At 38.4% G+C, this 14,573-nt stretch overlaps 2 protein-coding genes across 2 annotated transcripts; both read right to left on the bottom strand.

Annotated features, from left to right (window-relative positions):
* Positions 1–1,360: 1,360 nt before the first annotated feature.
* LOC133452208 (kelch-like protein 10) lies at positions 1,361–5,128 on the bottom strand. Its single transcript, XM_061731427.1, has 5 exons — positions 4,983–5,128; positions 3,989–4,472; positions 2,316–2,909; positions 1,820–1,969; positions 1,361–1,714 (listed from the first exon to the last, which is right to left on the bottom strand). Exons 1-5 carry the CDS (start codon positions 5,126–5,128, stop codon positions 1,361–1,363), a joined length of 1,728 nt encoding a protein of 575 aa, XP_061587411.1.
* A 2,818-nt stretch (positions 5,129–7,946) lies between these two features.
* On the bottom strand, positions 7,947–9,645 carry LOC133452209 (calsyntenin-2-like). The gene is made up of 5 exons (XM_061731428.1): positions 9,569–9,645; positions 9,257–9,424; positions 8,965–9,046; positions 8,182–8,236; positions 7,947–8,000 (listed from the first exon to the last, which is right to left on the bottom strand). The coding sequence occupies exons 1-5, from the start codon at positions 9,591–9,593 to the stop codon at positions 7,947–7,949; spliced, it is 384 nt and encodes a 127-aa protein (XP_061587412.1). The 5' UTR covers positions 9,594–9,645.
* Positions 9,646–14,573: the final 4,928 nt, after the last annotated feature.

Below are 14,573 nucleotides of genomic sequence, written 5' to 3' on the forward strand. Positions count from 1 at the left end.
CCTTTTTTCTGCTATAACTTTGGAATGGTTTGACATAGAGAGTCGTGGGTGGTGTCATCAGATTCTTTATGGAGCTCTTGACCTTCATTGGCTTAAATTAGCCCCGCCCCTTCTTCTGATTGGTTGTCCCTTTTTTCTGCTATAACTTTTGAATGGTTTGACATAGGAAGTCGTGGGTGGTGTCATGGGACTCTGTAATGAGTCCTTAAGCTTCGTTGGCCTTAATTAGCCCCGCCCCTTCTTCTGATTGGTTGTCCCGATTTTCTGGTATAACTTTTCAATGGTTTGACATAGGAAGTCGTGGGTGGTGTCATTTCTGATACTTATGGGGGGCGGTGGCCGTGAGTGCGAGGGCCCGTTCATTGCTGCTTGCAGCTTTAATTATTGTTGTTGTTGTTGTTGTTGTTGTTGTTGTTGTTGTTGTTATTATTATTATCATTATTATCGTTATTATTGATAATACTACTACTACAACTAATCCGAAAACTTTAAAGTCTTGTTTGCGAAACTAAAATTTGTGTTTCGATCCCTCCATGCAAATTCAAACTCACCACAATCACTGACGCTAAGCGCCTTAAATCCTGTGAGTTTCATTCAGATCAGTCAAACGGTACACGTACAGTGACCTTTTTAAATTTTGGACACTAAACATTTTATATTACAAGTTATATTTTAGTCAATGTCTCCAATGTAGAAATATAGCTGTATATCTCAGTATATCTATTCATGTTTTTTTTTCATAATTTTTGATTGAATGCTTGATTTTTGATTAATTGTTTTAACCATAACTGTTTTTTCTTTCTTTGGAGTTCAGCGTTCAGTATTAATCTGCATGGTAATAATAAATGGTAAATGTAAATGTGAAAACCGATCCATCCATCCATTATCTATACCCGCTATAACCTTTGCAGGGTCATGGGGATGTGAAAACCAAATTTTTTAAATTTAGTTACGTGTATTTGTAGACCTTAATTAAACTGTTAATTTCTATCCCTCTTTGTGATATCCAGATTCCATCACACTGCAGGTTGTGAAGTGAACTGGCACCTCCTCCAGTTGTCATGAAATGTACATAAGGCATGTACATAATCTACAGACAGAATTCATGAAAACTTGGTCTGTCAAATGATGTTCTTCATGCATAAAGCTCCACAGAATACATTTATAACCTGTTGAAATTTCAAGAAAAATGTTATTGATGCTAATGAATTGACGCTAATGATGACAATATTTTTTTCATGAATTTATTTTACAGTCAAGACTGTTGGATGATGGTGGATGTTGTTAGTAACGTTCCTAGAGCCAGGTAAAGGCAGCTCAAAGGGATGGTGGCTGTAATGGTTGGGCACATTGGTTTGTTTCAGGAGGAGTTGTCAGTGTCACTCTCAATATCCTCTAAAGGCAGGGAGTTACGAGGGGGAACATAGTCAGCCATATTGGGGAGTCCGAACACAACACAACAGCTCAGGGCGCTCCGGAAGACATCCACTTTGCAAAGAGTGTGCCACTCATCTGTTTCTTTGTTATACTTCGCCACATCATTGGTGGTGGTGAAGCCGTTGAAACCCCCCACAACAAAGAGCAGGTCTTCCATGACTTCGATACCAAAGTTGCAGCGGGGAGTTGTCATGGATGCAATGTTGTTCCAAGTGTTGGTTCCTGGGTTGTAGCTCTCAGCAGAGCAGAGACGGTTGTGACCATCAAACCCCCCAACCTGTTGGAGTAAAAAGTATTATGTTTCAAATCTGGCATATTTTATAAGAGGCAAATTACCAATGGAGAAAACTATTTTGGTGATGTCTACTGGTTTTCAACTTACTGCATAGACTTTATCTCCACACGCAACCACACCAACTCCACTGCGCTGACAAGTCATTGGTGAGATCAATGTCCACTGCATGGTCTCTGGATTGTAATATTCAGCTGTTTCCAGGCAATCTTCCCCATTGAATCCACCACAAATATAGATCTGAAAACAAAAGAAGGAACATTAAGTGATTTTAATGAGTGTTTTATTCCTGTTTTATCATTGTTTTAATGTTATGTGGTTTAATAAAATTAGATTTTTTTCTATTTTATAATTTGGCCATTCCAACAGTCAGATGTAACAAACCTTCTAAGACATAATATTAATAGTTTAGGGTTTTTAACATTTAGCGAAGAACTATGCAATTCAGGTTTTGTTTATTTTTAAATAACGACTTGATTTTTTTAACATCTAGCATTTCTTTAGAGTCTTGTGTTTCAGTGGTTGAGGACTATATTCCATTCACTTCTACTCTAATGACTCCATGTGTCTCTATCAGTTTACCCACCTTGTTGTGTAATGTTGTGCAGCTGGCGTCACTCCTCCGCTCGTGCATCGGTGCAATACAAGTCCACTGGTTGGTCTGGGGTTCGTAGTACTCTGCAGTCCTGAATCGAGTGTGCCCATCATAGCCTCCAATAGCATATATGCACCCGTTGAGTACAGTCACACTTACGTAGCAGCGGCGAAAGTACATCGGTGCCACCTCGTGCCACGTGTGTGTGGTTAGGTCCAACCTGGACACGCTGTTCAAAAAGTCTCGTCCGTCAAAACCCCCAATAAAGTATACATATCCATTGAGGAATGCAGTGCCGTGATAGGAACGAGGACGCCCAGCATAGCTCGGCACATTTCTCCATCGGTCAGTCTGGATATCATAGGCCTCAATGCAGTTGGTTGATTCTCCAGCACTCCATCCCCCAATGGCCAGCAAAATGGATCTTGGTATGCGAGGCTGGGTAAATCTGGGCAGCCCAGAACTGGTGGCCCTAGATATTAGAGCACTACTGATGATGGAGAAGCACTCAGGGTTCCTCTTTACCAGCTCACTGGTGAGCACGTTTACTCTAAAATACTCCATATCCAGCAGAGCCAGTCGGACCTAAACAGACATGAGAGGACAGAATCCATTAATATTAAACTGCATGGACTTTAGCACTTAATGTCAAATAATATATCTGGTTTAACTGATTTAACACGGTTTTCTAAATACAGTACTTCAAGGTTCATATGTCTTTGCCCCATATATCGCACAGTTCTAATTCAGAAGTGACTCAAGGACATTATTTATGTGTACAGGATCACAATCATGTCCCTGAACGAACCGATACCCTTTGTGTCTGCATGATATTGAAATTTATGCTACATAGCAGTATATTGTATATAGTATAGTATAGTATATATATAGTATATTACAAAAATTGCCTTTTGCACTGCCATCTTATCTTAGTACTAGTAAATATTTAGTAGTAAGTATTTATGCGAACTTTTAGGAAATGTCTTGTCTATCTGTTGTGCCTGCGCACTTTATATGTTTCACCGAGGGAAGTGGGAAACGTCCTCTCGATTCCTTGTATGTCTTGACATGTGAAGAATTGACCAAAGTCAAAGCTACTTTGACTTTGACTTTGACTTTGTATGACCACATTCAGATGTAAATACATTTGATCGTGGAACCAAGTTAGGAACCATTGGTCCTGTCCATGCTTCGTATTTAGTGAATACAATAACATTTCTGAATAAATGTAAACTGGAATATGTGTTTATTATTTTGATTATTTGAAAAAAAAAAATATAAATTAAAAAATATCTTGGATTTTGAATTGTACATGGATCGATACGTAATAGAGAGCCTTTGAAGCTGACCAGAAAGAGCCCCAGTCTTTTTTTGAAAATATGCAGGGCCTACCTAGCTTTTATTTTTACAGTAATGTGAAATCAGATTCACAGGACACTTAATTGTAGCTATTATGCCTTTTTTGTAAAGTTTTGTAAAGTATTTTTTGCCTGTCGCCGTGACACCAGAGAAGATCGAAGCTTCATCAAACTTGGTGGATTAGATTGTTTTCAGTTCAATTAATATGACTTTACAGTAGTAATTATACAGCTGTCAGCACAACACCATCAATTAAAGCCCAATGATGCAAAAAGTAAACTAAACATTCATAGAAGCTACTATACCTTTGGTAAGAGAGCAACAATGTGTGTCTTTCGTTCTTCAGGTAAATGGTTAATCCACTTCATGATGGCCTCAAACACAATACTCTCCTGTTTTACATTGAGGTGGTCTTTTTCAATGATATCAGTGAGCTCCTCCACGGGGATCTGCAGGAACTCTTCACAGTTTGCAACCTCCTCAAAGTGCTCAGTGATGTAGTGAAAAGCCTTGGAGCGCAGTTTGGGATAGAAGTAGGTGTTGGTTAAATGCCAAATACCAATACAGTTTCCAGGGTACATTTGCTCCTCAAGGAAATTGCAGCAAATATATATGATATTGTCTATGTTGAATTGATCGGCAGCCCGCAGAAGGTCCAACACGTTGTCCTTTGTGACAGAAACTGAGCCGTTGTAAGCATGGTCAAGGATGAGCTGCATTGTGTCAGGAGACAGGTCGGGAATGCTGAAGATCTGCTCGTCCGTGTCTGACCGGTGCCTGAAGAGAGCTCTGAGATGAAAGCACATTAGAGATATGTATGTTTAATCACTTTAATCACTCTATCAATGTCACTTTTTTTCAACTGGATACATCACACCAAAAGTTAAGTTGCATATGAGGCAAGTGTATATATGTATGTATGAGGCAGGTGTTTATATGTGCAAGTATGTGTGTGTGTGTATATATATATATATATATATATATATATATATATATATATATATATATATATATCCATATATATATCCATATATATATATATATATATATATATATATATATATATATATATATATACACACACACACATACTTGCACATATAAACACCTGCCTCATACATACATATATACACTTGCCTCATATGCAAGGTTTACAATATCACAACCCTGTTTTGGTAATTTAATAAAGTAATGTTAATTTTACTTTCTGACAGGGTTATTTCTCTGATTCTGATCCTTAACTAAATTAAAGCATAGTTACGCCTCAGTAAAAAGCTGATATCAACAATTTAAACTCACCGAAAATATGGGCTACAGTTACAGAGGATGACTTTATGGACTTGAAATTCCACATCGTCAACTTTGATGACGGCATCACAATGTTCCCCCGTCAGACGGAGCTCATTATACACAGAGTTGTGTGAAGGTTTCTCTTCTTTACTCATCTTAAAGTTTGATAACTTTTCAAAGATGTTTATGGTTCGTATCAGCTTGGTACAATGAAGGCAGAACTGTGAACGTGCTGCTACTTCTCAGCTCAGTATTCCGGAATGGCCTTTATTTCATCACAGTGACACAGTGAAGTGACAATGAAGACATTTAGTTTACATTTACTATAGGAAAAGTCAACTTTTTGGTTTTCACAGTAGTGATATCAAATCATTATACATTTTTGTTCCACGTTTTAAAGAAATGTGTTTAGGATTCAGTCATTTTACAAACAGTTCAGTTCAGTAGCAAAACATTTTTAGATGAATTACATGACAAACACAACTATAGGCACCTTGATGTACTTCTGTTTAATTTAAGTTATAAGTTAGCATTTAAACACCTGCTACTTTTATGATATGTTTAAACCGGTGTTACAAGCTCTGGCACATATTTGGCCTTGTTGATGAGATTATTATCTTTAGACCGTTAGACTTTTGGAAGGTCTGATGGTTGGGAGGCCAATGAGATTTATGTGACCCTTCTCATTTGTAATATATCTGAAAAGCAAGTATCTGCTGAGACTTAATTTGCTCCTCAAATTTCCTCAGATTTTAGGGTAAATTGTTGCTTGGTACAATGAAGGCAGAACTGTGAAGGTGCTGCTATTTATCAGCTCGGTATTGCAGAATGGACCTTTACTTCATCGCAGTTAGTGACAATGGACACTTTTAGTTTACATTTACTAGTTAACATTTGCTTTATTTGGTTTTCACAGTAGTGATATGATATCAAATCATTATGCATTTAGCACTCAGTCTTTTACAAACAGTTGAGTTGTAAACTGTTGTGAGCTGTGTGAGTGCTCAGCGCACTGCAGCTAGTTTGCCTTTGACCCGTTTGTAAGATGGGATGTTGGAAGTTAGTAAGTTAATAATTTCTCAGCGTGAGAAATGATGTGGCATGTGAGCCTGTGAAATGCATGTGTCTCAAGCTCAATGTGAAAGACTTGAGAGCCCTGGTGTAGACTGTGTTTTTTGTTGCCGGATTAGGACTTGTTTCAGATTCCAAACCCATGCAGGTTATGTAGCTAGCCAGGAAGGACGAATGATGAGTGACAGAAGGGTGCACGGTCTGGCCAACTGTGGAATCCACTCCGAGGACATTCACACATCATTTTACTACTACTTTTACTTACAGATAAGAACATAACACAAAAAAGTACCCGGGTAGTAACCATATGGACAGAACGGTACATACATAAAACACAGAACAGAGACTGAACTCTGACCTTCTAATAAAGAAGGAGGGGCAATTTCTTTAGAACTTTTTATATTTTTATTTTATTTTATTACTTGTCAACTTTTATTTGAAAGAGCTCTATTTTTTATATTTTCTTTCATTTTCACACACTGCATAATATTATCTACCTGTGATAATAAACTGTCAACTGTTAACTTAATGTTTTCGTGTTGAACTATTCCCATCTCAACAAACATAGAGGGAATGTTTAGGACTTACTTATTCACTTATTAATTACTGGTACAAAAAAGTATCATCACATCTCCTCTGTACTTGCTTCTCTTCACTGGCTTCTTGTTGAATTTAATATTGATTCCAAAATCCTACTCATCACACATTTCAGGGTCTTGCTCCAATTTAAGTCTGACATTTGTTTACCTGGTATGTTTCCTCCGGACCACTGAGCTCCACAGATTTCTAAACAGATCCTTCTGTCCCAAGATATCCCAAGATCAAATGCACAACATCTCGGATATTTTTTTATCTTTCATTTCTTGAAGGGTCTCTGGTATTGTCTGATGAGTATTACATATTCTTTGCTGCTGGTTTCTGCATCTTTGGTCCCTCTAGTTTGGGCGAACAATTTTTAACATGAAGAGACGGGTAATCTATAGACAAGATCTTCGTTGAAAGGAATTTTACCTGGACTATGTTGGCACCTAGGGGACAGTGGCCATGAGTGTGAGGGCCCAGTTTTCTCTGCGAGTGGCTATATTTTCTATATATATTTATTATAAATGTTGTGTCTCATTAAATGTGGTGTGAATAGAAATACAATTTTCCATCAGTGTGGGACTGCAGCTGACTCGGTTATGCTAGATATTGTCCAGCAGGGGGAGCTGTTTGTTTAAAAATAAAAACATGGGTGAATTCAGCAGATAAATTAATTCATGTTAGATTTTATGCTTGCCCCCATGTGTGCTGAATCTGCTCATAGGATTTAGAAATGTCTGAAATATGTGTGTGTTGACTGAGAGAAAGTGAGTATGTGTATGTGTAGATATATATTTATGTTTTGTCAGCATGTTAAAGAACAACAGTCCCACTCATATTTTCCCTTCCGGTTCCTCCATCAACCTTTCCTCTTCCTCTGTCTTCCATCTCTTCTTAATCGCTGTTATCTGACTCAGCAATTGTCACACCTCCCACCAGCTCAACATCCTTTACTTTAGAAGAAGAAGAGGATGTTGAGCTGGTGGGAGAAGAAGAAGTTCTTCCTCCTCCTCATGTGCTTCTCTTCGTGCCTCTCCGAACGCCTGGGGTTCTCTTATGTCCTGGACAACAAACATAATTCCCAAATCCAGTCGTAGATAGATGTGACCAAGACACGTGGAACACTTCTTATCACCATATTGTGGTTCTTTAAGCGTACTGATTTTCTACGGTTCTGATTTACCTCCATGGGGTTGATGGTGATGTTGAGCGAAGAGTTCTCCCAGTCCATCTCAGCATCTTTGACTTCATCTTCATCCTCTCTGGACCCTTCCTGATGGGTGGGGTGGATTTTGTAGATGTCGATCACCACAATAACCACTAGGGCAGCGATGCAAACCACAATAACTGCTGTGGCAGCAGGAGGTGCTGCTCCTGGAGAAGAAGAGAGACGCAACATTTACACATATGTACAAAATATAGAAATAGTGGCATTCCTGACTACTGGTTGGCTAAAGAAAGCTAGCAGGTGACATCTGAACCCTACTGGCATCTCACCTGGCATGTGCGAGTTGAAGGTGCGGATGAGAATATTTAGACAGAATGTAAAACTCACCTCCAAATTGAACTCGTTGCTGGTGTAACGCCCGTTAAGTTCAGAGCAGGTGAATCTAAACCAAGGTTCGGCAACCCAAAATGTTGAAAGAGCCATATTGGACCAAAAACACAAAAAACTAATATGTCTGCAGCCGCAATGAATGAAAAATGAAAAGTCTTGTATCAGCCTTAGAATGAAGACAACACATGCTGCATTTTTCTATATTAGTTATAACTTGGGGAAGATTTTTTTTTCATTATGCACTTCGAGAAAAAAGTCGAAATGTCGAGAAAAAAGGCGAAATGTCAAGATTAATTTTGAAGCAGCCTACAATCTTGAGAAAAAACTCGAAATGTCAAGAAAAAAGTCGAAATGTTGAGAAAAAAGTCAAAAATCTTGGGAAAAAACTTGAAATGTCAAGAAAAAAGTCAAAATGTTGAGAAAAAAGCTGGAATGTCGAGAGAAAAGTCGAAATGTCGAGAAAAAAGTCAAAATGTTGAGAAAAAAGTCAAAATGTTGAGAAAAAAGCTGGAATGTCAAGAAAAAAGTCAAAATGTTGAGAAAAAAGTCAAAATTTCGAGAAAAAGTCGAAATGTCGAGATTAAAAAGAAGAAAGAAAAGAAGAAAGAAAAAAAGAGAAATAAAGGAAAAAAAGAAGAAAAAAGGAAAAAAAGAAAAAAAAAGAAAAAATGAAGAAAAAAAGGGGAAAAAAAAAAGGTCAAACATTTTTGAAAAAGCTCCAGGAGCCACTAGGGCGGCGCTAAAGAGCCGCATGCGGCTCTAGAGCCGCGGGTTGCCGACCCCCGTCTCAGAGTGGCAGGTCGCCAGTTCCTGTAGCGCAACTGTCTCAGTGCCTGCTCATAGTGGGACATGGAGTCCACGCCTGGGAACAGAAAAATCAGGCTCACTCTGGCTATCGACTTTTTTGTTAGTCATAAATAATCTTAAGAGATTCTGTGAATGCATTCAGGCCTCCAAAACCCTCTCCTATTGAGAATAAATCATCTAAATTTATAGCTTAAGTATATTTAAAGGAGCTACAGTGAGGGGAGGGAGCGCCACAAATCTGTGTTCATGTTCAAGCCGTTCCTACCATAAATTGATATTCCAGAGGTAGAGTTGGTGGCATCGAGGTGTTTTCCCAACACAGCGCTGTGATGAATCCCCAGACTCTCTCTCTCAGGATTCAGTTCCTCCCCAATTACAAGCACATCACAGTAATCCAGGTTATGCATCACCTCCATCACACCAGGCCTGCGGGCTGTACACGAAGACCCATAATTGCTTGTTTAAAAAAAAAAGTTTGACTAAAATTGGAAAAGCAAAAATCACAGTCAATTCACTAAAATATGAAGAAGCTGCTACGACAGAAGTGTTTGGACAAAAGCCCATCCTGACCACCCACCTCCACCATAGCTGTCTCCCTTCATCACAGTGCTGGTGATGCGGAGCTCTTTGAACGGTGCCACTGGCAGGCCGGATGATTTGGTTAGATCCTATATGAATGAATGAATTAATTGTTTTTTATTTATGTGTCATACACCTGCCCAGCCTATAAGGGCTTACAAGACACAGATACCCTACGCCAGCAAACAAACATCAAGTGCGTACAAACAAAAACACAAAATTATAATATCCACTTATCCATTACAGATCAGATCCTTTTTCAATTTTTTATATAATTTGTCCTTTCTCTGTTTCCAGGCTCTCTTTATAAAAGTAGCTATAGAGAAAACCTCCTCTTTAAAAAACCATTCCAATTTAACATCATCCTCAGTCCGAAACAACTCAGGTTTACAATCTTGCATTTTCTGAAATAAAAACTTCCTGGCTTCATCATACAATGAACAATAAAACAAAAAATGAAGTTCATCCTCAACAACATTCAGGTCACAAACACTACATAATCTTTCCTCTTCAGGAACAGAGCCATACCTACCTGTTTCTATGGCCAGAGGGAGAATCCCAGTTCGCAACTGAGCACATAATGATCTTTTTGATCTATCCAGGGGTAAGGTCGCATAAGGTTCAGGACAATAAATACTATTCATCAACCGGTAAGTTCTAAGTTTCGGCTTATGCCAGATGTCATTGGCCCATTTTTCTTTATACTCAGAGAATAACATACGCTTAACATACTGAATATTACACCGCTGACCATTTATAAAAATATGTTGTAGATCAGTTTCACTAAAGATAGCATTTATCCCCTGACACCAAGGATAGTTATGTGCTTTGTCCCAATTAAAAACTTTTTTGGCTATTCTAGCCTCTGGCATAGAAGACAGCCAATTCCAAAGTCTAAGCATTTCCCCCTTCTGCTTAATCAAACATGGCTCCCAACCCATATCACCTTGGAAAGCCAGCACAGGAGTAAATTTGTGCACGCCTAAAAAACATTGAATAGCCCGATTTTGAATAGCATTCACTCTGGACAACTCCTTACCCCCCCATACCCTCGCTGCATAAAAAAGAATTGGAGAAACACAGGCCTCATAAAGCTTTGAAAAGCTAGTATAACTAAGATGTTTACAATTCTTAATTTTACTTACAATAGAACCTAACGCTCTGCCTGCCGTATCAGCTAGGATATTAATACCTTTTTTGAACTGTAAGTGTTCATCCAGGGTGAAGCCAAGATATTTGTAAATATTTGTATAACATAAAGGTTCAACTCCAACATTAAAATTAAAAGTGCTTCTACTTACTCCAAGTTTTTTCTAAAATGTATAACTTGGGTTTTTCCTTGATTGATTAACAATCTCCATTTCCGACACCAGTTATCCACAATGTCTAACATGGACTGTAACTCATCCCAATCCTATAATGGTGATTCTGGGTTCACTGGGCGGCAGCACCATCACCACTGCCTTGATGTCTGGGATGAAGAGACACGTCTCCTCTCCGAAACACCTGACACACACACAGAGGGGGCAGAAGAGACGGTGCAGGATGAGACCACAGCAGTAATACTGTCTAACCGTGTATTTGTCTTGATTGAGATAATTCAACTGCATAGTTTGGTCATGAAGATGAAACTCAGGAAGGATAAAACCCAACTTGTGACACCGTTTCCCCTTTCCAGCTCTCCTTGTGCTGGAAGCAAGTGCTGTCTCATACATTATCCATAACTTTAATAGATGGTGCTGAAAACCTACTGAAAACGTTCTTTTTTTTGCTGATATCCTTTCTCACTTTGCCACGTCCACAATAGCCCATAAAGTGGATTGCTTTTTCATCTCAATCCATGTGATGTGAGCATATCATGGCTTGTCAGGGAGTGCACAGTAACCAAAGTGCTGAGGCATTAAAGATACACAGGAGACATTGTGTGGAAGCCAAGGAACATGTCTTTGCTTTGATATATAATTTATGGGGGGTGAGTGGAAGGTGGGGATGAGAAAGAGATATGTTTCAGAATTTTAAAGATTAGATTTCAGTAGAGTGGATGACATCATTTGCTAAAGTGGAGAGGTGTGAGAGAGATTCTTGAAAAATTGTAGAACCTAAATTGCCATTTCTCAAAGACCACAGACTCCATCAATACTTGGCTTTGGTATGTTTGTAGTCCAAAGTGTCACGACTCGTTTAAAGTTTGAACCGTGTCTAGGTGAAAGAAGTCATGCCTCAAAGACCACAAAGTTTTTGAAGAATTCTGAACATTCTGCAACTGAAATATTTCAAAAACATTTTAAAAAGCTGAATTCAATGGTAAAAGTTTAAACGTTGACTCAGCATTCCACCAACAAGAAAAGGCTATGTTATCTTTGAAAAGGCAGGGTTCAATGCTGAGTTGCTGCATAAGAACAGAACACAACTGAAAAAAACAGCTGAACTCCTGAAAATCAAAGAAAATGCTAAAATTAGGTAAAAATTTAAAGAAAATGGTAAAACATAACTGAGACATTTGAAAACTTAAGATGATGGAAGAAGAGCTAGAGGAGTTGAAAACAGGAGGAGGCACTGAAAAGGGGAATATTTGCTGAAGAGAAGAAGATGGGCTAAAGACAGGAAGACGAGATGAAGAGAAGATGATTTCAAGAGATTGTGATAATCTTGGATTACATGGATGCAGCCAACAAATCAATATCTGTTAACGTAAATGTACATTTTTTTAACACAAAATTTTTGGTTCCCACAACCAGCACATGCGTTTATGGCATAGACTCTATATAACAATGGACGAAGCATTCAGTCACGTGATCTATCGGTTTCCAGGACCAGGTTTGAAGTCAGTTTTTCAAAGGGCCACCTGGGGTCTCGTTGATGAACCCGATCCAGCCATTTCTTCCACCTCTTGCTCAGTTTCTTGTGCAGTTGCGTTTGTTCTCCTTTTCCTAGGATTACCTATAATCATATAGCTACATATACATATTCTGTCTGTCTTTTTTCTCAATTTTCTTTTATTTGTGCATTTATTATGTACTTTATTATTATTGTTACTATTATTCTTTAAGTCCAGTCTATCCACAAGATGGTAGCAGAGCTCAACTGCCCCTAGTTCTGGTGTAATTTGAGTTTTCCCCCCAACAGTACAAAAGCTTCCAAACCACCAACCTGAAGGAAAACAAACAGACAAAAAAAAGAAAATTAAAAAACTATACATCCTATAACAAGCAGAAACTTAAAAAAGCTATTAAAGATCCAAAAAGAAGCTATAAGCAGCACAGAGTCCAGTGAGCAACTTTTCTGGTGGATCTCATGACAGTTGTCTTCCCATCACTGAACAGCTAAAGCAAATCACTCAACTACACCAGTATACTGTATGTTCTCATTTCTGCAGCAACATCGACTTCATCCTGAAAACTGTTCAGGTCACCTCATTCACCTGCATTGGTGGCTGGTTCTACATTGGACAGCCTGGACAGGTCGCCAGTCTATTGCAGAGCCATATACAGACAGATAGGCTGGGAGACAACAGTGCTAACAACTTAGCCACCGTGCTGCCCCTATATTGGGTTATCAATAACCTATATAGTGCATTTATTAGATGCCTACGTTCCTCAATATTTGTAATTTTATTTTCAGAGAAAAAAGTTATATACAATTTTATTTATAAATATATATATATAAATAATATAAATATAAATACAATTATATATATTAAATTGATTTAAATTGAAATGTTGCAAGTAACTGTAACTTTACATCTAATGTTTGACCACAGAACTGAACAAATGTACAAGTCCCTTTTGTTACCATAAGCCTAAATAACTAAACTAAACTAAAATAATAAATACAAGATATATGTACAGTTTATTTTTTTTTAAAACAACAGTGGCCATAAAACAGCTCCTGGACATTTGGGATCCATGGGGTTAGAAGTGATGCTGAGAATGACTGCAAGTAAATAAATGTTCCTTTGATGTTTATTGAAACGTCAAAAATGCACGCCATGAATATGTCTCCTTTTATATATAATTGATGTAAGCCTATCAATTGTATATCTTGCTTTGTAGTCTGATATCCTTTAAATGGATCCATAACTTACAAAACAGTAGGTTACCAGTAATTAGTAGATAGACACACACACACACACACACACACACACACACACACACACACACACACACACACACACACACACACACACACACACACACACACACACACACACACACACACACACACTAAAACAGCAAATATGGCCTAAAGTAGGGTAAAGTAAGGTAGGTAAGGTTGAGTGTTTGACACTAGAGGGGGCTACAGCTTCATGCATGTGCGAACGCGCTTGGTGGTAATGCCAGTTACTGCCGGCAGGTGGCGACACAGCACGACTCAGTTTGACTGAAGTTCCTCTGTGCCCGAGGCCGTGCTGGAGCCTGGGATGCAGCCGCGAGTTTAACGCAGCAACATATGGATTCAACCAGAAAAAAACACTCCTGATTGATTAATTGAAATAAATCATATTCGAATATCTAATGTTATAGTTCAGAGTTGAATTTGGGGAGGTTTGCAGAAGTTTATAGGAGAAAATCTTTATTTCATTCATAGTAGAAACGTAAGCCCTGTGCATGCTTGTGTACATTACATATTTAATTTCTGTATGAAGCGGCTCGACAGCTCGGGTTCGGACTCTTGGTGCAGAAGATTTTTGGGAGAGCGTGGGCACAAAAGGTCTAGAAGAAAGGAGCTATAGCAGGAAAGACAGAGGGCTAATTGGAGTGAAAAAGGGAGGGAACGAAGGAGACTGTCAGAAGATGTGGTTGCTATAGATACTTGGCATGATGCCGGATGGAGGCAGACCCAATTTGCATTTATTCAGATGATGGTTGCTCACACAGTCGAAATCTGACATAAACTGGAACAATTTCTTCCAATCTTTTCCATTCAAGGTTCTTCCCTACAAATTTTCCTAAACCATGTTTTTATTTTATTTTTGTTATTAAAAATCTAAAGAAAAAACATAT

Source organism: Cololabis saira, chromosome 10 (assembly GCF_033807715.1).
Source record: "Cololabis saira isolate AMF1-May2022 chromosome 10, fColSai1.1, whole genome shotgun sequence".
Classification (NCBI taxonomy): domain Eukaryota; kingdom Metazoa; phylum Chordata; class Actinopteri; order Beloniformes; family Belonidae; genus Cololabis; species Cololabis saira.

Bases quoted from the DNA above. Each gene is read 5' to 3' on its own strand.
- LOC133452208 (XM_061731427.1), bottom strand. From the start codon at position 5,128: ATGAGTAAAGAAGAGAAACCTTCACACAACTCTGTGTATAATGAGCTC. The intron at 1,970-2,315 runs GTGGGTAAACTG...TTTTGTTTTCAG, and splicing joins GCACAACATTACACAACAAG to ATCTATATTTGTGGTGGATT. The intron at 1,715-1,819 runs GTAAGTTGAAAA...TTACTCCAACAG, and splicing joins GTGGAGATAAAGTCTATGCA to GTTGGGGGGTTTGATGGTCA.
- LOC133452209 (XM_061731428.1), bottom strand. From the start codon at position 9,593: ATGAAGGGAGACAGCTATGGTGGAG. The intron at 9,425-9,568 runs GTGGGTGGTCAG...CTTCGTGTACAG, and splicing joins GGGAGACAGCTATGGTGGAG to CCCGCAGGCCTGGTGTGATG. The intron at 9,047-9,256 runs GTAGGAACGGCT...TTCTGTTCCCAG, and splicing joins CTCTGGAATATCAATTTATG to GCGTGGACTCCATGTCCCAC.